General features: G+C 46.1%; 1 protein-coding gene across 3 annotated transcripts in view; it reads left to right on the top strand.

The window, feature by feature from the left end:
• Nucleotides 1-25,714, top strand: part of LOC122569560 (3-phosphoinositide-dependent protein kinase 1) — a 406,424-nt gene that overhangs the window by 357,281 nt on the left and 23,429 nt on the right. The window contains exon 1 of one of the 3 annotated variants that reach the window (XM_043730772.1): nt 15,529-16,311. The exons of the other annotated variants lie outside the window; for them this stretch is intronic. Within the exon in view, the coding sequence (XP_043586707.1) occupies nt 16,246-16,311 (66 nt within the window). The 5' untranslated portion in view covers nt 15,529-16,245. Of the gene's footprint in view, nt 1-15,528; nt 16,312-25,714 lie in introns of those variants that run through there. 3 annotated transcript variants of the gene reach the window in all.

Below are 25,714 nucleotides of genomic sequence, written 5' to 3'. Positions count from 1 at the left end.
TCTGCCAAATCCGTGTAGCGTTTCGCTCTGCTCTATGCTGTATCGTGAAGGTACAGACCTTCCGACATCTGTAAACCCAAGAAGGTTTCCTACGAGAAACGCTCGAACTGTCGGTCGTGAAATTTACGACGAACCCTCGGATAGTGCGAAGCGAAGAACGATCGAGAGAAGGAATACAATGGGAAAATTGGCATTAACGATATCATTAACGCGCCTTTATTTCAAGCCATCGGTGAGAGGATGACGTATCATTCGCAGGAGCATAAATTCGACAACGACCAGGCGACGTTTTATATTTCTATTCTGATTGTCGTCGATTATTACTAGGGTAGTAGCGGTATACTGGTCTAGCGTCATCGATCGAATTATCGCTTGGAAAATATCGCGTTCCCCCTATCTGTCAGATAAAAGGTGATTCTATCCGCCGCGTCTCCTATCGTTGCGTAAGCGTGCACAATTATGACCGATGACGTCGTTGTTTTTCCATCATCCTTCGGATGCTTGAAAATACAGCAGACGCGATCTAGACTAGAAACTACAAACGCGTTAACAGAATTTCGAATCACGATCGAGTTTCACCGTGTTTTATTCGCTTCGATCGAAGTTCGATCGTTCGACTCGAACTGAAATTTCTCGGGGAACATCGTCGTAACTGGTATGCGATCTTTACTTTGTGAAAGGTATTTTACAAGCGGAATTCCGAGCGAATCGTTCCATGATCACTGTGATTTTCCCATGGTAAATCGTGTCATCGAGTCCTCGGCGGAGTTTCGCGTGTTACCCGGTCGTTCGGCTCTGTTTGGAGTCCGTTTCGAGTACGTTTGCCATTTACGACGCATCGACGCGTTCAACGTGACGGTTATTGCCAATGATTGACGTACAAGTCGGCGGAAACTATTCATTATCGAATAATTGTCGACGATCGGCGGATTTTCTTCGAGAACGTCTGAACTTGAAACGTGCACGCGCGAGTTTCTCTCCGCGGATTCAAAGTGCTTTCTCCTTGGTGAACGCCGAAAGGGTGTCCTTATAGCCTGGTCTCTATCACGGCAGTTTACCCGTTCCACGGAGAAATCGACCGTTACGTTTTCCGATTGCTCGAGGTTGCGCTAACAAATCGGTATCGTCGTCGATATCACATCCGATAACTGTTACATAGTGTACAAATGAATTCGGTATCTAAGAATTGCGAAACGAATACAACGATACGAACTTTGCTATCGCCACTGCCATGTTGTAAACTTTGTAGTTTAACGGTTTAATAAGAAACGCGTACTACGATTGAGCGCTTCTTCGGAGTTTCGAGTACAAGCTTTTACTGAAATTACAAGGAATTATCTCGCAGCTACAAAAATCAATCTTCCTCCTAAACCGTATATTAACGTATCAAAGGAAAATATACGCCGTTCAAAAGATTCCGCTTGTTAATCGGCAATCACGTACGATCGAAGCGCGAAATCTTCAAAGGATAAAACTCTCTCTCTCTCTCTCTCTTTCTCTCCCAACATAGTAAACGCATACTTTTCGCCAATTGAGTCATTCATCGGTAATGATAGTAATAACGTTGGCGATCCGCGCTTGCGGGCTTCGACGGTTATTAAATAGAGACGATCTCGCGCAAAGCGAAACGCGACTCTTTCGCGAGATGATACCGGGCCAATTTAGCGGGCCGCTCCTCTCCCCCTCGCGATATAATCGACGTTAGACACGATACGTAATGACGGGTCGAGAACGTGGCGTTTGAGCAAAGTTCCTGCTCGACGTTCGGCGAAAGTAGACGTTTCCTACGGAGAGAGCCAGCAGGAATCTTTTAAATGTCTACTTTACGTTCCTTCTAGAAGTACGGGATACTCGACTTGCTCGGACTTCGCGATGTAAACTCAACTATCGACGATAACTTAGGAAAATTCCACAAGCTCAAAGTCCAACGAACGCATATTCGCGAAGCAAACATTCTCCAGTGTGCTCGATCTTCATCGAAGATGGTCGGTCGGCGATCTTCAGCGCGCGAAGATTGTTGATCTTCGAAGTGAGCCACTCGAAGAACGAGGCGTCGAATTCATTTCTGCGAGGCAGATGGTCCGTCCTTGTTCGCTGAAGGAATGGCTCCTCGGCTAAGAGGATCCTCGCGTGTCCTGGCAGGCAACGGCCGCTCCTACCTAGCCGGCATTCTCCGGATACCAGGCGTTTTCTTCGCTTTTGCTTCCAGCGAAACCGTGGCTCTCGCGTGTGGGGGCACGTCGATGACGAAAGTGCACGCGAGATATGCACCGACGTAGTATCTTGTCGGACTCCCTTTCGAGCCAAGCGTTTCTCCTCCTCCCCTTCGCTATTTTTCCAAACCGCACTTCTCCACGCGAATCGTTCCTTTACCTTCGACGAAACGAACGCGTTACTCCCTTTATAATGTAAATCGTATTAAACTCAGACATCTGTGGCTGTTGAAAGTCCCTCGAACGATCAACGTAATTCTACGCGAACGCTGCTTGCTTCTCGATCTTAAAATCCTTTCGCAATTCACCGGAATGAGTAGCGAGTAGCTGATAGGAAACGGACAAGACCACGGAATCTACAGAGGCGGATCTAGAAAATTTTGATCCAAATTCAACCGCGATTCCGTTATTCCAGCGGAGGAAACCATCATCCCGAGCGTACTCGAATCGTCGTGATCTTCCTTCACAGACCTTATACGCGAGGGTATTTCAATCCTCCCGTGTAAGTAGAACGTGTTCTATCTACGCAATAGGTGGAGCGAGTGGAGGAAACGGCGCGAATCCTATCCGCTCGATCGAATGTCCGCCACGCGCGCGGTATCGAATGACTTTCAGACTGCCGCGATCCAGCGAAAACGGGCCGGGAATTCGAGGGCGAGCCTACGACGTGGAAGGCAAAACCTTTCTTGAACGCTTCGATCCGGAGGCCGCGTGACGCCTCGCGGACGAATGTCGATCGGCTCCAGGTGCCGATCGCGCGCTTACTTGGATACGCGTGAGATGAAGACGAGACTCAGCCTCCGGTACGCCAGTTTAAACGCTTGGTTGAGTGTAACGTCATTTGCGAATCAGCCTTGGAATTTCTGCGCCTGCACGACCCCGTTGCGACCGAGGAATCGAATGAACGTGGAATCGCGAACGAGTATTTTAATGGTATTTGTCGGAACAGAAAGAAAGTATAACTTTCACATCGAAAAGTGCGAAAATTTATTGCCACGAGTGTTAGTTGAGTATAAATGTAGAACCCGAGTTTGAGTGCGTTTCTATTGATTTAGGCGCTTAAACTACCGAAAGGTGGAGTGTACCTTAAACTACCTCTTTATTACTGCAATTCCTTCTATTATTTATAGCATTTGGTTCGTTTTGAATTGGTTGGAACGAATGGTGAATGGGACAGACGAAGCTTCCTCATAAATTTAAAAATGCGAAAAATGGTAATTTGCCCGAACATACCGAAACGTCGATAGGTAAACAACAAAAGTAGGAATTATTTATAATCAAGGTAATTACACATCGTAGTAAAACATGCGCGTAAAATGCGCATAACGAATGAGATGGCGGGCAGTAGCCGCGAGGCTCGCGGCATTACTCGCTTCGACACGGAGCACAAGGAGCAAGCTGCTACAAATCTCGTTCCACGGACGAGACATCTGGCCATTATTCCAGCTAGTTACCGTACTGGCCTCGATACATTATCGTCGAAATCGGCAAATTCTCAATAACCAACTGTTACTCCGTGCGTTATTATCGAGCGACGAAATAAACGCCCCGCGGCGAATGACGACAGTCCACACCTCCAACGATATTAATAGCTGTCGTTATCGCTTTTATTCAAGGTAAGCTTATTTATAACAAAGTCGATTTGGATCGTTGGCAGAGAAGAAGGAAGTATCAAAATGCAAAGGTATATATTCCGCGAACGACACGTAAGAAGTAAAAGAAGCACGCAACCGAACCAGAAAAATAATATCGGCCGTGTAACGAACCATACCACCCTCCTGATGAAACATCGCTGCTTCAGCAGAGAATTGCTGCGCGAGCAGCATACGTTCTATCGGAACCATCCCTTTTACAATACTATATACTTGGCGAAATCTCTTTATAATCCCTATATAATCTTTTACAACAACTACGAAATCAAGAATGATTTGTGGCACCTTCTATTTTTCCAATGATTTTCTGCCCTTTAATACCTAAATTATTATGACAAATTTTTCTGAAGCTTAACTACGTAGGAGCTTAGTTTGGTGGTTCATTATGAGGGACAGATACCCTGTTTATAGTACAAACGTTACAAGGATTCTATTGTATAAACGAATTTCGGAATTATAGCACAGGTAATCGACGAGGGTATTAAACCAGAAGAATATCCCATCGGTATCCCAAGGAACAATAGAGACCAATAACGGAACATTAGGCCAGGTCAATACAACGCTCTATGTAAATACGAGGCAAATGCCGCAGGAACCATGAAGTCAGTGTTTCAATCCGAGTTTCGATGCGCAATAAATCCGACGTCTCTGGCTATTCATCGTTTACCTGAACGGTGTTTACAAGCGGATAATCCGGCCGGTTGCTACTCGAAGGAGGAACGTCGTCCTCGATGAACAATCCGTGCTATTCGTGTCAATTAGCAGGCGACCAGGTGCACGAGTACCAGCGTGTTCGTGCGCGCGGTTTTTCACGCTCCAGCCCCGCACTAATTGCACGGTGCAAACGACGCTCGCCCTGACGTAACATCGTCGGTCAACGTTTTTCGAGGAATCGAGGTCGTCGCGATGGATCGCGACGCGTGGCTCGAGAAACGCAAATGCCGAGAGCGTGCTCACACGCGGCTCCGGTAACAAGATCCGCAGGCGTCGGTTTCTTCTTTTCTGCTGATCCTGCCACCGTGCCATGCAATATTTTAATTGCTGGAACGCGGAAGCGATACGCTTCTCGCCGGCTACACGCGCGTCCGCTCGCCTTCCTGGCCAGCCCTAATCGAACTCCAATTGGTCTAACCTTACTGGCCCCGCGCATCAAGTTGCCACTCGTGAAAATGCTCCACCAAACCAAACCATTTATTTCGCAGTTAGAAGCGTGTTCCAAGAGAGTAGCGCGCGTGGAATACAGTGCACGCCTATCTTTTTCAAATAAATTCAAAATCATGTCAGTAATGTACGTAGCGATAAACTTTTACACCTTCTTCGACAGCTTTCTCTCCTTATCACTGCGAGTCTTTCGATCGTGTCGAATTCCAAAAAAGTCCGCTCCTCCCCCTACGTTTTGCTAGTATTTTATTATATTTCTACTATATTTCTACTATTATAATTCTACTAAGATGAAAGCTTGCCGATAGCAAGTTGGCGAATGACTGGATGCGAGTTTTGGCAGGTTGAGTGTTTCGCACTTCGCCAAAATCAACAAATTAAGTGAAGCGTACGACCGAGTAAAAAAACGTCTACTGTAGCGAATGCATTGGAAAAACACCTTAGGTTGTTTTTGCATTATGCTCTTGGTCGAGGCTAAATCGTTCGGAAACGATACCGTCTACCAAACAACAACCGAGCGTAATTAACATCGAAGTTAATGGAAAAATGAACGAGAGGAAGAAGTCTAATGGCTCTTTCATCCGAAATCGATGCAAATAATTACCGGGCCTACATCTGTTCTGCCGTGGTGCTCGCACGGAATGCCCGCGGGCCTTTTGCGGCATTCCCTGACAGTTATTCGAGGCCAACGATCGAGCAGCCAAGGAACGGGTCCGTGGACGTCGCGTTTCCACCAGGAGTTTCCCCTTGCCCTCCTCCGGCCCGATTTCCACGAGCGCATTTGATGCCACCTCGATGGTATACCCTTTACTCTCTTTTCACACGATAACGTGTTCCAGAATCTATAAATATAATTGATAAATGTCGATACAAAACACGCGACCGCGTGTCTCTTCGATTTCTTACGAAGCTTTCTCGCTGAACTTTCAAAGTACCTACACGTTTAATTATTCCCGACAAAAGTAATTCGTACGTAAATGGCGAGCAAAAACAAGGGAAACTTTCTCTCAATCTGCACGACTTTGGTTGCAGATTGTTCAAAACCGTTCGAAAATTTGTCGGCTTTCACGGCTCCTTTCTCGAGCATTCGTCGCTGGAAAACCAGTTTCCTTGCAACGAGCATTCACGCGTCGCATCGCGTCGTCGGAAATACGCCGGCGTATTAAAATGCAGAACCGCCGCGTATTCCTGCTGCCGGCATCGGTAATAGTCGATAAAAGTCCTATATATCTTCGTAATACACGGCGTATCGAGAGCCGGCTGTATAACCCGACCGCGACCGCAACGCAAAATAGGAACAGCTCGAGGAAAACGCAACGAATGGTATTGCCCGGCAAATCTTCGATTCCACCTTGAATACTCCAACCATGGCCGCTATTTGCGCAACTGCGATAAAGAAAAAGACGATTTTCGAACTGCTTGATCGATATCGTATTACGTTCTGCTGAAATTCTTCGCGGAACACGGCTTGCGATCTGACGGTGCGCGATTTGCTTTTCTCTTCTTTGGTAATCATTTTCTGAGTATTCATTTTTTTAAATTTTCCTCTAAATTCCCTCGGTTCCGCTCTATCACCGTTTCACCAGATATCCTTACTTGGGCAAACTGTGAAACTTCGTAAAAATATAGAAAGTTTATCTTCTCGTTTCTTTCGGTCTACATTTCATTTGATATTTTATTATTATTGTTGTTTATCTAACAGGCATTAGCTCCATAATACAATGGAGAAAAATAGATATAGAAATTACCAAAGTTCCGAGAGTTGTGTCACGAGTAAGACGCAAAGCGTAACAGGAAATACGTAATTGCATGCAAAGATATATTACGTTATAACTAATTAGGTGTTGCATACTATACGATAATCTGGTCTGGACTATTTTTACGAGATGGTGGAAATCTTTTATAGTATATAATCAAATGGAGAAATTGAAAAGTTTGAAAATTCTGGATAACAAAATTGATCTACGGTCGATTAAATCCAAATTATAAAATGTCATTTAGGTAAAAGCGTAGTTTAATCGTGTAACCAGCTACGTTTCTGTGCGAATCGGATAAAAATGAAAGGAATAAAAATATAGATAACAGGCCACTCAGTCATTGTTCGCTAAAATATTCTGGACAACTATGTTTAATGGAACCTGTTTACCTTACGTGTTTACCGTATTCGCACGAGTACCTCGATATTCACCGACAAAGAGACACACAAAAGACGATATGCGCAGACAAAAGTGTAATCAAGCAGAAATCTAAAACTGCTAATAATCCACTCAGCGATCGGAAATCCCGAAACTCGAACCATCTATACGAGCAATAACCTGTGAAAACCATAAACCAGGGAAACCTATAAAATGGTACCAGGGGAAAGAAATCTTCTCAGCTTCAAGTCGGTTATTAAGTGAAAAGCCAACCGATTGATAAAGGTTAGAATAAGCCGACAGTACGATAATACAATCAGCCCTGTGTAAAATTAGAATGTCGTTGTGCGACGAGCTAGGTAAAAGCAGCGACGTCACGCGCCCTAACTGTACAACGACCGCTGTGTGACCGAGAGTCGGGCTTGCAAAGTAACCGAGCAAAACAGAATACGTCGTAAAAAACGGTTAGACGGTAGGGGACGTAAAATGGTAGCATTTCATGCTGTCCAGTGTAACATCGGGTTTAACGTACTTCGGCCTCGTCATAGAATAGGAAAAAGCAGCAAAAGCTGGCGGGCTCGTGCGAGAGTGACGTTCGTCCGCGTGTTAGATTTCAGTAAGAGCGTCTCGCCAGCGTCCAGACTGATTTATCTAAGTATGAGAAACCAGCGTGGTTGTTGGTGTTATTTATCTGGAACGAGTCTGCGACAGAAACGCTCTCCTGTACCGGATGCGGCTTGCAGAGGTAACATGGTTCGCGACTGTAGCCCTGTACCAGTTTCCCGAACACCATCGATGCGAATCCGCGAACGTTCGTGGCGAGAAAACATGTCCTTCTTCTATGGAAGTGATTTCTCGCTAGCGATAGGTATTCGCTTGTTAGAGTTAGACTATGGTTACAGTGGATACGCGTTCCGATCAATGGAACATCTGAAAATTAACATACTCATACTCATAAAGGTCTATATACATATCTGTGTCTGCATTGACACATTCAATTCACATTCAGAACACGCAACCACTGTATCGATGAAGCCTTAAAGCAGAGAAGAAATCCGCGAGCAGAAGGGAAACTAGATCGGTTGCTGAAGGAACGAAAGATTCGGTAGACCATATGATCGATGTAGTAGTAATTGGTACACCGTTGCCGGTATTATGTCGGCACGAGGCTGTCGACGCAATTAACGAGTTGACGACATGTGACCATAAGAAGAATAGATATCCTAGTGGCTGTAGCAAGACATCAGGAGATGACGTTATACAATCAAGGATACGACAGTTGGCCGTTTTGAAACGAGCTAGTTAGCTGGACGCTCGAATAGCTGTACGACAAGCTGCGAGCAACGCACCGATGTCGAACTTCCTTGTCTATCTCTGACAATTTTTTGCCGAAGCTATGTAACCGCCCTCGTCCAAATACTAACCATACGCAATGCGATTCCACTTCGACGATATCCGCAAAAGTCCGAGTCGAAAGTTCTTGCGCGGAAAATCGATGTGTCTTGCTGAGGTCGACGCTGTACCTGAGAGCCAGACTCACACCAAGTCCCTTTTTGTTACTTCTCAGCAGAACGAAAGGACAGCGATGGTCGTGCGCTTTTTGTATAGATAATACAGGTATGTGGAAAAGGAAAAGGGAAGAACGAGGCTAAAAGAAATAAAGAGAATAGCGAAATAGAGAAAGGAAGAGGGACGGAAGGCAGCCGAAAAAGCTTTCTTGGAAAAATTGAAATCCTTCGGTTTGCAAAGGATCGCTGAAGCACCAAGGTGTCATATCGCGTACAATTGTGTGGACATTGACGCGCACGGGGACCGCTAACTTCGGATTCCGTAGAAAAACGGTCAGACGTGTTTATAACGCGCGCATGCAATCGCTCACGAGCGTGAAGCTCCGTGGGTTTTGTCGCGTTATGAAACACGGCGATCTTCTTGCAACACCGATAAATTATCGTAAATGAGCATAACGCGGGCACCTGTCGCGCCTTAGCCCGGACAAATGTACCATTACGCGACTAGTTTTTCGTCGTGGACGAATTCCACGAGTTTAGGAAATTCTGGACGTAACATACTACCGAAAACGTATACGATCTCTCCCAACGCGAGTTTCTATATATCTCAGTCTTTAGGTACTCCGTTTTCCAGTTACGGATCGCGAGCAGCAGATAAACGGTGTTTGCTTTTTCCAGCGACAAGTTGTGTATGTAATTCATCGACGGTAGAAACCTTCTGCTCGAGTCGACGCGTTTTAAAAACCGTAAAACGTTGGGAACATCTGCACGAGGTATACACGCTGAAAGCTCCGCTCTCAAAAACACCTTAGCTATACGTTTCGCATTTAACTCGGAAGTCTGAAAAAAAAAACTCAAACTTCTGGGTTATAGGATGTGAGCGACGCTATCCGAAGAACTGATTTATGCGACAACAGCGTACGCTGTGGCCGTGTGTCTCATCTAACGCGAACGTATGCACGGCTATTCCTGCCTCTATATTTGCGTCACTAATTATACGTGGCCGCGCGTGCACTTCGTGTTTCGTAGATTCGCATCCTCACGGATATCGTAAAATCGAAGCGCAATTAGACGTACTAGATAGTGGCCAGAGGAGAAACGGCATTTCTTAGCCGGTGTTTTCTCGTCAACCGATCTCCTCGTCGAGTTCTAGCGTTCGCTTGTATAAAGCATCAGAGATAAGGAAAACCGCGTATTATACCCGAGTATTTATCAAGATACGTTCGAGTAATCGAGTGCTTAATCATCCTCATCGCTGTCGATTTCGTTGACTAACCCCTGGCCGAAACAATAACAACGTCGTATCGTAAAAAAACAGTGACAGAGTGGTAACTGCAACGATAACGGTATGATCGAATTTTTTCGATAGCGTAATGGTCCAAAGCTAGACTGGAGGTTGGGTTTACGCAGCGTGTTGATTAACTCTGAATCCAAGTAATTGCGCGACACAGGAATGCCATAAAACGACACCGTCCATAATTGAAAGGCTAAATCGAACGATCGTTACGATCCACGCGGTGAGTAAAAAATACCATAAACGCATCCACAATCACGCGTAACAAATAGGAAAAAATATTTTGACTGAATAACGGAGAACAACGAACGTGTATGCGGTTCGTGGTTACCAAGAGTTATCGGTTCTCGTAAAAAATCCATGTCAACGTCCATGATGCATCGAGTATCGGTATTGTGATACTGGAAAATAGTATTAGATCTATTTTAGGAAACAAGAGACTGCATGAACTATAATAAATTCGTTGGACTGATCTAACTAATCATGCGAAACCAATACGCTGTCTAAACAATCGCAAAAATATCACTTCGACGCTAGAAACTTTCCCCGCGATAAAACAGCTCCGATTTGACGGGAGAAAAACCCTGGCGAAGTTATCCACTTTCCGGCTCAACGACAAGTCGGCGGATTTAATTTAACCACTTAGCTGCCAGTTGCGCCGCAGGTAGCGTCGATCCCCCGCCGGAATTCCTGTCGAAGACAACGGCTTCGACAACGGCCCAGAACGAACGCTGGAATGCGGGAAATTCGCGGCCCAGAGGCGACCACTGGTAAGTCGTTTCTCCGTCGATGCTTAGAAACGAGGGGAAACGTCGCCGCACGGGTTTCCCGCGGCAATATCGTGCGTGTTTATGGAATCGCGATGTCGAGGATGCAACGTGGCTGGCAGCCCCATCGGTGCTCTGTGGTTATCGAAATTGTGAATGAAAATTCCTTCGAAGGTATTTCGAGCGAAGCGTTCAGATCGAACGTATATATATTATCGGAGGTGTCTTGAAACGTTCCAATATGGTGCGCGTGCATAAGGTACCTACCATATCTTCTACATTTTCACTAATGAATATTTTTCACTACCCTTGTCGCTTCCCTCGTAAAGAAACTCGCTTTCGTGCTCGTAGCTATCCAATTTTCCTACCAAGTATAGTGTCATAACTAGATTCAGACCGATGTCTATCTCTTCTTTCGTACAACTTGCCCTTAGTTGAGCCAACGAGAATCTAGTTCAGAGATTTAATCGTACGAGTTAAAACCTGCCCCCCCTCCCCCAAAAGATTAACGAGCGTGCTCCAAATAACGCGCGTGTACATCTTCAAAGTCCAGATCAGGCCTCGTCAGAACCATCTTCAACGAGTCTTCGTATCCGAGATACCACACCGATAATACGAATGGAAGGACGAGACTCCGCGCGTCCTCGTTTCAAGACGAGGCAAGACGATACGTAACCGCGCGAAAGAGAGTGGCGGATCGATGGATGGGTCGAGGCGAGACACGCGCTAATCGCGAATACCGTTCGGTTTCGAGAGCGACCGGAGTCACAGGATCGGCTAACAATGAGGACGGTACGTAGACGGCCGATAATTAACTGAGAAACCGGGCGAAAGTCGGGAAAGCGCGTAGCGATTCGTCTTACGTGTTCAACAGGTATCCAGATAAATTCCAGCGAGGAGAACCCTCGAGGTATGTTTACTCCGGCAGGCTAGCAGGAAATGTTCGGATGCCTGCTGCGTCGTTGCGTTCTCCGGAGCCGCTTGTACCAGCGTTACGTATCGCGATTGTTATGCTGCTTACGGCGGGACGCGGATTCCAGCGCCACTGATGTTCCCTTCAAAGAAATTCCCGAATAATAAGGATTATCTCCGAAGATTGTACGTCACTCCGTCGAGCGCACGATGTATTAATTATCGTTCGACCAGGCGCCTGCTCGAGCTCCTTTCTGCAGTTTCCGGATTCGTAGAAATACCTGTCAAAGTTGATTACGTTTTCTCGGAGATTTGCCCAAGCTTCTCAACCTTGACGTCAGAATGTACGATTGGCTTTTAATTAAAAAAAAAAAGAAACAAACAAACAAACGACCTATTTTTCGTTAAAATGTAAACGTAGAGTTACTTGTGCATCTTAGTTTAAAGTCCGTTAATCTATCGGAAACTTGGTTTCTCAACGAAGATAACAGAATCACGCGACTGCGTGACTTTTTCCAGTTCGCGCGCTCACCTGGCAGGCGCGACGAGATCTGTTACGTCAGGGCACGACGTTCAGGCCGCAGGTCGTGAACCCCGCGAGAGATGACGGAAATAACCGACCTAACTCTCTTAGCACCGCGAAACTAACTCGAGAGATGTACCCGTGATACTATCTTTACTCTTTTTCCCCCACTGGTTGACGAGTCGACGAACACTGTTAAGTCCCATTCACACGAACCCACCGGTAAGGAAAAAATCACTGTCGCGGCTGCGAATTGCTCCAACTGGCTTGGCCGCTCGAGGAAAACCGTTCTCAGCTGGAGTCCTCGACTAGAACAGGATTTACTCGTTCATTTTGCGATCGTCGTTGAAAAACGCGCGACGAGTAGCAAACAAGACAGAAGGAAAATAATTATAGACTCCACTGGTTACAAAATAATCGTCCTTTTCTATAAATACTCTCACAATATTGGTACATCAATCTCTGTTGGAAGAGAATCTACTCCCGAACGTAAATAAATGCAGAAAGTATTGCTGCAACGAGACTTAACTTTCACCAAAGTATGCAATTTAGTGGCCAGCGCCTATCTTTTCTCTACTTTTCCTATTTACGACGAGGATTTGGCTAGCGAGGCTAATATCAAAGGCATAGTTGAAGCTAATAGCCGAGTCACTCGAGCAGTTGGCCATCTGTCACCCCTTGAGAGGCGGTATCGGCCAGCTGGGCTGCTTCTGGATGTCGGTCATTGGGGCCGGTGTGAGCAACGCTTTTCGACGTTTGTCTCGTCTATGTTTATGCCATGTCGTCTTCTGGCGTCGAACCGGATTTATCCGGCGCTCTCGGTGCACCGGCTACTATACTCGTGACACCTTACTCGACTTGACAGAGTGACTTTTCCGAAGATAAATATAGCGGCCGCTCTCGGTACACTCACGCCGTTCGGCAGTCGATGCCAGGCTACGCGAAAGGACGACAGCATTGGCCAGGGTGAAGGGGAACTCTGGATCCTGGATAGGTGGGACCATTTAACAGATTTATTATAGCTTCGATATCTTTGTACCTTATTCGTACATCTTACGTAAAGTGGCCTGCAACATTGCAGATTTTTAAAAGGCTCGGTAGCTGATACGATAGCAACTGTCAAGACGTTATATTTGTTCTCGTTATTTGTCCACGTTGATAATACGTACAATATACGTACGTACGTACGTACGTGGAAAGGACAATGAAAACGGTTAATCGAGTCGATACGAGTCGAACGGCGTGGAATTTCTATTTTTGGATCATGAGATTAAATCTACAGACTCGATCTGTATCTACGAAAATCGCTGGATTCCCCTTTTATCTCGTTTAATTAAGAAACATTAATCGCCGTCTGATTTAACGCGCGAGCAGTTGGGAGCTTGAAACAGTCTCTCTCTCCAGCCTCTCTTATCTCTTTATCCACCGTCTGAGCGCAGCTGCATTCCTGCACGGTGACACAGAATTTCTCAGCGCATTCCGGCCGCGCGGAATCGCGGCCCTTTCTCGTGGCGGAGAACGCGAGCTTGCTCGCGCTGTGGCTATTTTTCGCGCGCTCGCAGCCTGTGCATTCTGTCCCGAGCCGCCTCGATTCGAACACACAGATCGATCGGAACAATATTGAAATCGAGCGCTGGCGTAAAAACATTAAAGCCGATAGAAGGAAGAAAAAATACCAAATAAGAAGAGAAATGGAGATAAGGAGGAAACTGTGTGTAATTCACGACCACCCGTAGAACACGCCGAGGCTACCAGATTCGATACGATGCACCGTGACGCCGTGGTCATTTTTTAGCGGTCCACTCTCCGAATGGCGCGAAATTGCTAATTAATCCCGTCGACTTTGTTGCATCCAGAAAGAATCGATTTCGCTGTGTAACGCAGCAATTTCAGGCCGCATTAAACGTGCCTTGTGTGTGAATGTGATGCAGAATGTTGATTAAACCGAGTTGCTGTATCACTGTTTTCGCGACGAGCTACGACACCCACCCTGGCCACGTTGGCTCGCCTACTAAAGCGCGTAACTCTTGGCGATAATACTTTCAGCCCACAAGGTTTTCCTCCGACTTCCGTCTCGATACGGCGATCGAATTCTTCGACGATTAAAAGTTTTTGATCGAAACGAAACGTGTGCTACAAAGCTGAAAAAGCAACCAGACGCTGTCTGTCAGCGTTGATCCACGCGATAACGCGGTCAAAGTGGCGTTTGGTCGATATCATACCGTGCGATTATGCATTTTAAATCGTTTCTCTGCTTTCAGTTCTGAACTACCTACCTTCTGTCAATCTTGCGCGAAAACATTTTTGCTAAGGCTGAACGCCACGATCGAAAGATAAAGTTAGACGTTGCTTGGGACAAGAACGTCCAGCGTGCCAAAAAGATTGCAGCTCGTAATTCCGCGGTAATAAGGCGCTTAGTCGACGCGCGTTGCCTCGAATTTGACGTTTTTTTTTTTTTATCGATACACGTTGAATCGCGACGTTGAACAAATGTGACGATCGAATTCTATATTTATCGAAGGGCTTACCATCCGGATATTTTTTGCGTTTCATTATCACGGAAATCATATCGCTATAGTGGCCGGGATGTTACCTAGCGATAAGAATGTTCATGCAGCTTGCTGTTCCCCTTGAACCCTCAGTTGCTCGTCGCGTTCGTAGCTTGCGACTTCACGAGCCGCGCAACAACCTTGGCAGCTACCAAAAATTTGCATCTCTTCGTACGCTCCCCGCGCTCCCTCCGATACGTCGACATACAGCCGCGTAAAACGAATAGACGCTGCTTGTAGGCCAATAAACAGTCCGGTACTTGTCTGTGCCAGGCACCAACGGACAATCCAAGAACGATCGAGCGCAATCTACTCGAAATTTCGCTCGACGCGTGTACGAGTATAATTTCACGTGGAATTTTCGTGATCATTGCGGGCGAATGTCGTAATTCGAAGAAAGATACGTCAATAGTATCGTCAATGGACGGCGCGCGGCTGTGTAATCGGAAGCATCCGCCCACAGTAAAATCTGACGTGCATCAAAGTATGGTAGCCGTCGCCGATAATAATTTTCACAGGCGGATCTGTGGCCGAACGTAATGCGTTGACGTATTTGCATCCGTGACGATCGGTGTCGTCACAAAATACGTCGCAACGATCGCGACATAAATGGAACGAGATGGTGTGCGTGTGAAACGAAACGCATATACGCGATCGCGGCCACCGGCATAGCTGCAGTTCGTTCGCCTACGAGTGGTCGTATCACACGCTCGTAAACATTTATAGAGCTGCTTGGTTTCTCTTCTCCTTCTCCTTCGATTTTCCGTTTATTTTCTACGCTGGACGCTCTCATTGTCGCGCAAAACGGCTACTTTGTGAGCGCACGTTGAACGTTCACGGGGGCGAAGACCGATCGCCGTTATCGACCGTCATTCGCTCGTTCGCGGTGAACTTAATTTCTGTTCCCATTTGTCGTTACGTCGCGAGACCTTCGACAGTCACTCCCCCGCCCGGGGGGGAAATAATTCCTTGACGCGTATCGAATCACCTGAGAATTATGAGTCGAATAAAAGGGAAAGAACAAAGTCGTTTATGACCACGGCGATGATGACGCCCGTTCATTGTGACGTAGGCTTCCAGTTGAAATGTCGCGTGCATATTTAATTCCGAGGATGTGCCACGAAGTCAGTCTTTTTCCTCCCGCTACGATCGCGGAAACAATTTTTGGCAAATCCGGCTGCCGGTTAAGACAAAGACTCTTCCCGGTGTCGCGGTAATTTGTCGCAGTGTTGGAAACTTCTCTATACTTTGTAAATCGGACACTGGGTAGTCGCCAACTCTTCCCCCGGTGTATCGTAATTACAGAGTTTTGAACCACTTTCGCGACAAAACGTCGAGCGAAGCAACGAGCTCTTTCTCTCTTCGCGTTTAGTCTTTGCGAACAAGCGAATTTACGGTGACTCGTGTCGTTGATGGCAATTTACATAGTGTAGGACAAAGTGTACGATGTGACGAGATACGAGGTGTCGTCCTCGAAGAAAGATCAAGGATCAACGTCGAAAGGACTCGCGGTATCCACGACCCTGAAACGATGTCCTGCAGAAAACAACATAGCGTAACTTCGCATTTCTTAAGGATAACCAGAAGACTGATCTCGGTAAGCGAGCATTCTTCAAAATTCTATGCAAGAGAACGAAATTTTAAGAAGCTTCCCGTATAAAATCCGGAGATCCTTTCTAGAATTTTCGGCGGGACCTGAACCGATTTATCCAACGACCCAACTTCGAAACGGACAATTGATTCATTTTTATTGCCCTCTTCGAACATTTCCTCTGTTTGTTCGCGTTCCTTGGCATGACACAGCGAAGGAACGCAGATATACATACGTCCATATATGTATCCTCTTTCTCGACCGTTGGCAATTGGCCGAGTTACTAATGTACATCGGCAAACGAATGACGCGTGTCTTTTCTTCGCGTGATGCTGCGCCAATGACGCAACACTCGCATATAATCCTAACATACGAAACAATGAGAAAGATTCAGGCTGTGCAGTCTAAACAATCCGTCTGGAACTTTGTATTTAATCCGCTCTGTTTAACTGTTTTTTCACGGCAATAGAAAACCCGTTCAATGTCTTGAAAGCAACATCGTGAAATTCATAATTGAACATTTCTACTGCGACGACAGTTAGTAGATTAGAAGATAGGCTTTGCGTTAGTGCAGCAATGTTGATCCGAAGGGACGTCGAACTGAATTAGTCGGTTTACTTTATCACGAGGCATCGGATTAACCTTTAACCGGCGCAAATGAAGTTAATTCGATCGTGCGTAGCACGTGATTGCACTGAAATCTAAAGCGTCGATACGATGATAAACAATAAAACACGACAAGCAAAAACTCGCTGCCGTTAATCTCGGAGATACGATTATTTATTGAAGGCTCGATAAAATAACACGGTAACGGGAACACCTGAAATGTTTATATTTTGCCTATTGCCCTGCTCTACTCTAGAATTACGGTTAAATCAAACCCACGTTGTTTGCTATCGGTCACAAAATCTAAGTGTCTTACTACCTTTACTACTTACTTACTTTATTCCTGTGACATTTATCTATTTAACCAACGCATTATCAGCAAACAAGTATCGTTGATAATCGCTGTTAGTTATTCGTGGAATCGTCGTGTGGCTCCGGTGGATTTAACGCTTAATCGATTGTCGAGGATATACGTGGCGCCCAAAGTCGTTCGTAAGCAACTCCGAAACCGGTAACACACGCACGATCTCTTCCTCTTTTGTCATTGGCACACGGCCCGATGCGTGATATACAACGTAGCCGAATAAATCAGCCGCGTGTCGTTTCTTCACGTGACGAACTGCCACGTGACGTCACGGCTAACGTAGGCAAGTATATTCTGACGAGCAATGGTAATCGGCAGCAAGTCTCGCAAATATAGACACACCAGATCCATTCTCGAATTTCGGTCCCGTGACGCAGCGACGCGACGTTGCACGAGCCAGACGTTACGTTGATCGATTCGCAGCTTTTACGATTACCCTGCCATTTCACGTATTCCCTCCATTTAACCTTCCGCGGACGCGTTGTTTTTCCGATCGAACGAAACGCGAAACAAGCGATGATCGTCTCAACGATGACCACCAGCCGCGGATTTTATTAGGCGCCGCTTAATTTCCCGCGATAATCGCCGATCGTACAGCTATCCGGCTGACAATTACGACGATCTTCGTCTTTCAAGGCCAACGAGATGACGGTTATTAAGAATATGCGTTGACAGCGCTTCTAATTGCTGGAAATCGTCGTCTATCTGTGCGAACGATATAATTACCGATGTTTATTAGGCATTTTGAATATGTAAGTACTTTAGGAATATACGTGTAATCATACGAGATCGTAGCCGAGATCTTCATCCGAATTCTTCTTTCCTGATATTAAAGAATGGCGCCGCCCAGTAAAGAAAAGTAATAATAATAACGTAGTTTTGTGAGAAGGGAGTCGTTCTATGAATTATTGCGTCTTTGATGCGTGGTCATTCGACTCATCGTTGCGTTGTCAACGTGAACTACGGCTCGCGCTATATCGTTGATCGATCGACGATTACGCCAAACACAGCAATACGCTGTTAATCGTCCCAGAGATCGAAAAAAACACTAACAGCAATGTTACACAAGGAAGACTCTTAATCGCCAAATTAAGATGTTAGATTATGTAACGGCACGCGAGGAAACCTAGGTGTTCGGTTGCGTCTATCGCATGATTGATGAAAATCTGACGCTCTTGACGAATAAAATTATTCGCAGAATTCGGTCGATGCAGGTCGGTTATTTAAATCGCTCGAAATTCAAGTTTTTAATTTAAGTGCCCAATGAACGTTACGGCAATATGCAAAACAAATTCAAACAGAGATACCATGTAGTAGTAGGTTTTACGTAGGTTCATTGTGTTGAGTGGCATTATTCAACTCGTCATTTACGTAAACATCGTAGACAATTATTTACCAGACGTCATTCAAAGTAAGTACACAGTTTCCAGCGGGTTACGTCGTTGATGGAACGCTCGGAATTGTTTCACTTTCATTCGGTCCGATTACGTCCACGGTCGAGGCTACACGTGTGCGCGTTCATTTGGAAATTAACAAAAAGTCGCGACGTCTCGCAGGTGTGAATGCGCGCAGCTGTGTTTTCAGGTGGATTTGCTAGCCACTCGTAACACCAACGCGCAAGAACGTTTTATCATTCGCGAATTGCCTGGCGATTAGACTTATTTCGTTAAATCTTATATCCCGATAGCATCGATCTCGAAGCAAAGAAATCGAGCTTGTTTTGGAAATCATGTAAAACGAACTCGGACACGCGATTACTATCGTAATTAAACATCGAGTATATTACGAACGATCGTTCACGGCGCGTGAAGGATATACACAGCTCGAGAATTATGTAACTGTAATTGTACGAAACGTGAACAGATACGCATTCGCGGTTCTTGAATTAGGTACCTACCGGCTGGTTTGCGGATCTTTTTAGGAATTAGGTCAAGCTTGATGGAATATCCTTTGAGAAATTTTGCATCGTTCATCAATACAAATTTTTGCTACAGAATAACGGGTTGCAACGTGATCGTTAAAATTCAATTGGTTGGAAATGTTCTGTACCTGCCTGTTTCGTACAGGAGAAAAAAATTCTCGAATCTATCATAAAATAATAGGAAATATCAGTGGTAACGCCGTTCCACATTTTCCGTTCACCTTTCCTCGTGAAAAGGATGCATAATTCATCGAGGATCGCGATGTGGCCCGCTAAATTCATAGTAAGAGTATGCGTAGGCGGTATAAAGACGATTCGTAAGTTTACTCGAGGTTACCAAACGTTTGCGCCAAGCAAACGTCGTGAATAGGCGCCGGAAAGCTTTCTCCATCCCCTCGACACGTTCAAACATCTACCCCCGCGCGTCCACTGCACGTGTGTCCGCTCCTACTTGCGAGCATTAAGCGTATGATACGCGTGCATGGTGCGCGTAATTTATGCTAGATATTGCCGTAAAGCGGGGAACACGAGCCGTTCCCATACGATATCGGAAAACAAGCGAAAGAACGAACATTTGTTTCCTGAATTATCGAACTAGCTCGCCTATGAATTTTCACTTCCGTGTTGCGTTCGTTACGTGTGGCACACCAACTACCCTAGCGAAAGCTTCTTGATAACCTTTCGTCGGTTAATTGCCAATTACAAACTGTTGTAAAATTATAGATAACGCTCGTTCTATTTATCGAATCAGCTGTTATTATACCGTGCCGTCGGATCGGTAAAGGGTATCACAGCGAGCACGTCTTTATTTCCACGATCGACTCGTGTGACTGACACGAGAAAGGCAGAAACAGAAGTAGAAACGACACGGTCTATTTTCATCGCGAACGTAACGAGACAGGACGTGCAGGAGCGCCGAGAAAAGACACGATCGCGACTCGTCGCTCGAAGAGGAAAATCGGTTCCAAAAATAATCCACGGTGAACCGGTCGAGACTGTGTAAATTCCAGGACAGAGGAAAAGAGACAGGGCGTTAGGGGTGTTTGAAAAGGTTACACGCGCTGTTCGTCTATTTTTCAGCGATTCGACTTTATTATACGGGACGTCCACGTGGTTGCACACGATCACGGACGCTCGAGAATAACAAAGCGGTCGGCTTTTGTTCTATTTCCAACGGTTTCCATTTGACGAACTAAATATAGTCAGCGCGCCACCGTTTTTCGTGCATCTGGATTAATTTACATCGTTGTTGCCGCTTTTAATAGAGGCCCTGTGTTTCGTCCGTCTTCCGCGACCATCTTCTCGTCGTAGGATAATTAAGGAACAATTCCACGCTGCCAAGTGACTTGTCCACTCGTCTAAATTTAACCGAAACTGTCGATACGCTCGGTGTTTTCCTCGTGGCGTTTTTAAATGGGACACGAATCGAGGATAAGCGGCAAATGTTAAATCGTCTTGCTCGAGAAATCAGAATGGCTTGTCCGTTACGTGGAACGTTAGATATATCTATGCGATAATGTCTGTGCCGCGTCAATAAGTTTACCAGGCTTGGAATAATAAAATCAGAAACGAACCCCTATCGTGAAATTTCACGCAGACCGCATTACAGATCCGCAGAGAAAGATTCGATCGTATTAGTATTTTGCATAGGCACGGTTCACGAGGCGAGACAAGGTAGTCTCGGGGCGACCATTGTCTCGACCTGTCGTATATCACGTTGCTCCTAAATACTGACCAATCCCTTCTATCGACGTTTGCGAGAAAATTCCGCGGCTCGAATCGTTGGAGCGTACTATGCGATCGACGGCGAAAAAGCTTTGGTATCTCGGGCCATGGCAAAGGCTCGCGATACACGCGCTCCTCGAGTGTCCGTTATCCGACGGCCATTTAGTCGGCTGGCAATAGGAGGCCCGCGCGTTTCGCATCGAAATAAATTTATAGGGGGCGTGCGCTAGAGAGAGCGAACAACTTCCAGGAACGAAAGGTCGATCGATCGTGGCAAGTGAACTTCCGTGATACTATCGACGTGTATTTATACGTGGGCGCGTTCGACGTGGACTCACCCTTGGATTACGATAACGCGTTATCAGCTTGGTGAGTGCAGAAGGGCGAGAGGGAAAGACAAAGGGAGAAAGAGCGAAAGATAGAAGGGCGAGCACAATGGCTCGTGTGATTAATTACTTTGAAAAGTAGTAGAAAGCTAGAAATGATGGATGCTTGCCATGGTGAATGTATTAACCGCGAAACACAAACGAGTGCCAACGGATTATTCCTTGCGACTTTCTTCCGGAATCCAATAACGGTCGTTACACAAAGCAACGAACAATCGTCGGCGGCCGCTTACAGGGGAAACAGAGGTGTGAACGATCTTTGTTCCATCGGTGACGAGGCGTTTCAACGAGACGAACGTTGCCGGAGAAGCTAAATTCCTCACGTACTTTCAGACGATTCGCCGCTCTTCCCGTTTTCCACGCTCGTTACTTTTCCCGACGTCACTGGATGCACATAGCTAATATTCGACCGAATAACAGGTTTCTCTCGACACAAAGCCTGTTTTCGCATCGAAAGGAACGCACTCGCACACCTTATATCAAACGATCCAAGGTCTCTAATGAGAAATCGCAATCTCCGTGATGGTTTCAATGCGATAATTCGCGTTCCATTAATCGATTCATCGCGTAATTTCGCGAGCATCGAAGAACACCGCGCACGCGGATATCAATTTTAAAGAGTATCAATTTATTGGCAATCAGGATCCCCTCGAAGGAAATTAAACGCCCGATTAGAAACCCAAGTATATCGAGATTTCCGGCTATTCGACGCTTCGACGGCCAGCCGCCGAATGGAAGTTTACGCGAACAAAGCGAAAGACGCGCGCAACGTCATAGTTCAAAGGTCAGACTCGTTCTCGGACGGTGTCTAACGGTGTCGTCGAAATTACAGAGATTTTGCCAGGTACCAGGCGGTTTTACCCGATAACCTCTCCAATCCTGATGAGTAGGTTTGCCGACTTGACATCGCACACTGGCCAGACTAATGGAAAATGTTACGTGAAAATCCGATATTACGTTTTGACAGGCTTCCAGCGTGGTTGCCGTGGATTACGAACAGAAACATTTGGCGATATCGTCCATTCGCGTGTGTAAGCGTGGCAATTGCGCGTCCGTGTGACTGTGTCCGCGTATGCATATACGAGACCAGGCGACGAGGTGCGGCGCGACGCGGCGAGTCTCTATGATCGTCAAAAAGTAAGCGACGTTATCGAACAACGGCGAATTTCGTTTCGGAGCCGCACGGCATCCTTATCAATCCATAGCGACATCGCCGGCACAAATATTTCCTTCCGGATGTCACGAGTATCGCGTTTCGAAGTATCCGCCGATTTCTGAGAACGTTCCAAAGGAAAAGTTAGTAGCGGGAAATTATCGCGAGACGTGCGGACGTTTTCCGCAACGTTGGCGAGCAACGTTGACCGACGGCGAACGCATAGTCCCGCTATTTGTGGAGAATGTTAACGAAACTGATAACGATTGCCGATAAAACGGCACGTGGTTTTATCGTTCCGAAAAAAACGCGCACGATCGTGCGAGTATTTAAATTTGGTCGAACTTAATCGGTCGACAGCGAACCAAAAGCCAGCCTGTCTTTAGACGCCGCGAAGACACATTGTCGCTTTTTTTACGTTAGAGGCTAGCGATAAACGGCTATGTTGGCATTCGCGTGATCGTGGACAAATCGGCCCACGAATTGTACACACGGTACAAGTGACTGCCTCGTGACACCGTCGATAACGAATTAAACAAACAAATCGAGCGTTGCGTCATTTGATATTTAAATTTATTATTGTCTCCGACGTTTTCCACTCTTGCTCGTTGCGAGGAAGATCGAAGTGAAAATGTGCTTCGATTAAATGTATGTATGTGCAAACGTACACCTCCAATAACAGCTTTTTTCCATGACGTTACAAAGGCGAATTTCGTTTCGGAGTCGCACGGCATCGAGTTAATGAAACTCTTCGAAGTCACTCTCGCGTAGGACAAATCCGTCGATCGAATCTCGTCGTTACGAAAACACAAGAGGAACGCCGTCTCTCCGGACTCGATCACTGTTTCGCTTACAGACTTTCCGGGCGCATTGTTTACGATTGTCTTTATTCGCCTTTCCCGCCCGTGCCGGCTCGCATGCACGTCCTGTGCGTGTGCATAATACAGACCGCACTTTATGGCATAATATAACGTTAGAAGCAAGTTGAACTTCTACTGGTATGCGAAGCATCTGCCGTTGTTCCGAGAATGGCGCGGACAGCTTTCCTTTTTTTCATATGCTTGCCCTTGTGTTATTTCGACCATTACCCGCGATTCTGTTGTACAAGCAAATCGATGTGAAAACAAGCGAGCAACTGCCGAGCATGGATATCAATACCGATTGTTATTTAAACTTCGCGTGGGCAAAAATAACTGCAGATGAACTGATAAATACGAAAAGCAGATGAACAAATATTGCGAAACGAGCGAGGAAATCGACTCGCTCGGTGTGCGTCTTGTTATTTTTTAGAAACGTCGTGTGCAAAAGAATCATCGAATCGTCAACTGCGAGGCAAAGTACTTGTTACTTCGCAACATCGTGCAATGCGATATACACGTTGATGGCTACTTAACGAATTAATCGAAGTGTTGCTCGAACTTCGCAACCGTCGAAGTGTGCCACGCGTAAGGAAAATATCGCGATTCACCTTCGATTTAAAGATACGTGCGTGATCTTGGGTGGAAACGCGTGAACGAGATCACAGATAAGATGCATCGACACTGGAAGTGCGTCAGTAGAGATACCCTAGCATGGTCAGTCAAGGATTGTTTTCATTTAGCGATCGTTTATTCACCGGCAATCTCACCTGCAATCTCCGCTGGTCGGCCATCGAACACGTAATATTTTCATTCGCGCAATTCGACGAAACAGTGTCGCTGCGTAATCTTGTTTTCGTTCGTGGCGAAACTTCTTGAGCCGAAACTCGGTTCAGCATCGACAACGCATCGTCGATTCGCTCGTTAACCGAGAGATAAGAAGCTGGAAGAAACGAACGAGGCGAACTTGCCTTCGATTTCTCCTTAATCGAGCGTATTTATTTCGCGAACGTACAAAATATTTACGCCGCCGCAAAGATTGTTACTATATTTTTCGTACAACGGTCGTTATCCTTTGTTCGCATACCGGCTACTTGGTTTCGTTGCACGAACGATCTCGGCTTCTGCGACGCGCGATACCTGACAAAAATAAATTTCAATATATTTCTCGTGGATCGACGGCCTTCGAAGAACTGCCGTCGATGTAGTCTCGGTGAAGCGAAGAAGGAAGCGCCAAGAAATTTCATCGGGATTCGAGCGGAGGGCCGTTTAGGTACCTGGTGCGTTGTGTTGACGAGCGCTGTTTACCAGTTGCGCACCAGTGTCTCGTTGATACGAGAAGAAAACCGGTCACAGAACTGTCCTTCGAAAAAGAGAATCTCCCCGTGAAACGTTTGCGAAATGCCGCTGTGTACTTTTAATTAGCAGCTGGCTGAATCGCGGCAATTAATGGGCCAATTTTCGCGCGATCACGCCGCGATTACCTCGAACAACTCGTGGCTACGTTCGAGGATCGCTTCTGCTGAATTCTATTTGATTCTACGGTTCCTTCGGCCACCTTGGTTTTATCTGGTTTCAAGCACTTTCGATGTTTGCGAAACAATTAGAAGGAAAAAGGTACAATGCTATTATAACAAGGCGACCGTGATTTTTTGCTTACGATGAAACGTATGCTGCGCAATAAATGAATGACCCACGGTAAAAACGCTGGTGCAAGCAACGTGGTGTTAAAAGCAAGGCTTTTAAAAACACGTCGCTTCTCTTTATAATTAAGAAGGAATATTCGTAAGGCCCACGCACCTCTCGACGAATCGCGTTATTACGCGCGAACCACCTTGAGCCGTCGGTGCGGCAAAGCCAATATTGCCCTTATTGTTGGTGTTATTACGTGGAATCGTATTTTTCAGAGGTCGTGCCGATCCGCTGATTTTGCTTGGATACCGATGTTTCTCGCGGCGACGCATCGTCGCGGCCCGAATAAAAACCTCACGCTCGTTTCACGCACCTTTCTCAATCAGCCTCGTTAAAAATACATTTTTTTTCTCATCGCGTGGCCTTGTTTACGAATCCATCGCGCCGGGCCGGAGCCGAAACTCGCGATTCGCCGCTCCGCGCAATCAGCCGGTAATAAAACGAATCAACCTCGTTAAAACGGACGAACCCCGTGTTCTTCGCCCTCTTCGTCGTCGCTTCCCCGTTCGTACAGTTTTCCTTCTTCCTGTAACTCTCTTAATCGTCGTTTCGTTTAAGCTCGTTCAAGAAGGTCTACCGATCGTTATCCAGACAAATTTCGAGAATGGCATTTTCCGACAAGGGAGATACTTTTTTTTTGCATCGATTACACGAGGTTATCGATGACATGGGCAAATGCCGATCCGTCGTTTGGTCATCCACTTA

Source organism: Bombus pyrosoma, linkage group LG7 (genome assembly GCF_014825855.1).
Source record: "Bombus pyrosoma isolate SC7728 linkage group LG7, ASM1482585v1, whole genome shotgun sequence".
In the NCBI taxonomy this organism is placed as follows: Eukaryota; Metazoa; Arthropoda; class Insecta; order Hymenoptera; family Apidae; genus Bombus; species Bombus pyrosoma.
The sequence above is the reverse complement of the archived record's forward strand: the minus strand, read 5'-3'. Positions and strand labels throughout refer to the sequence as shown.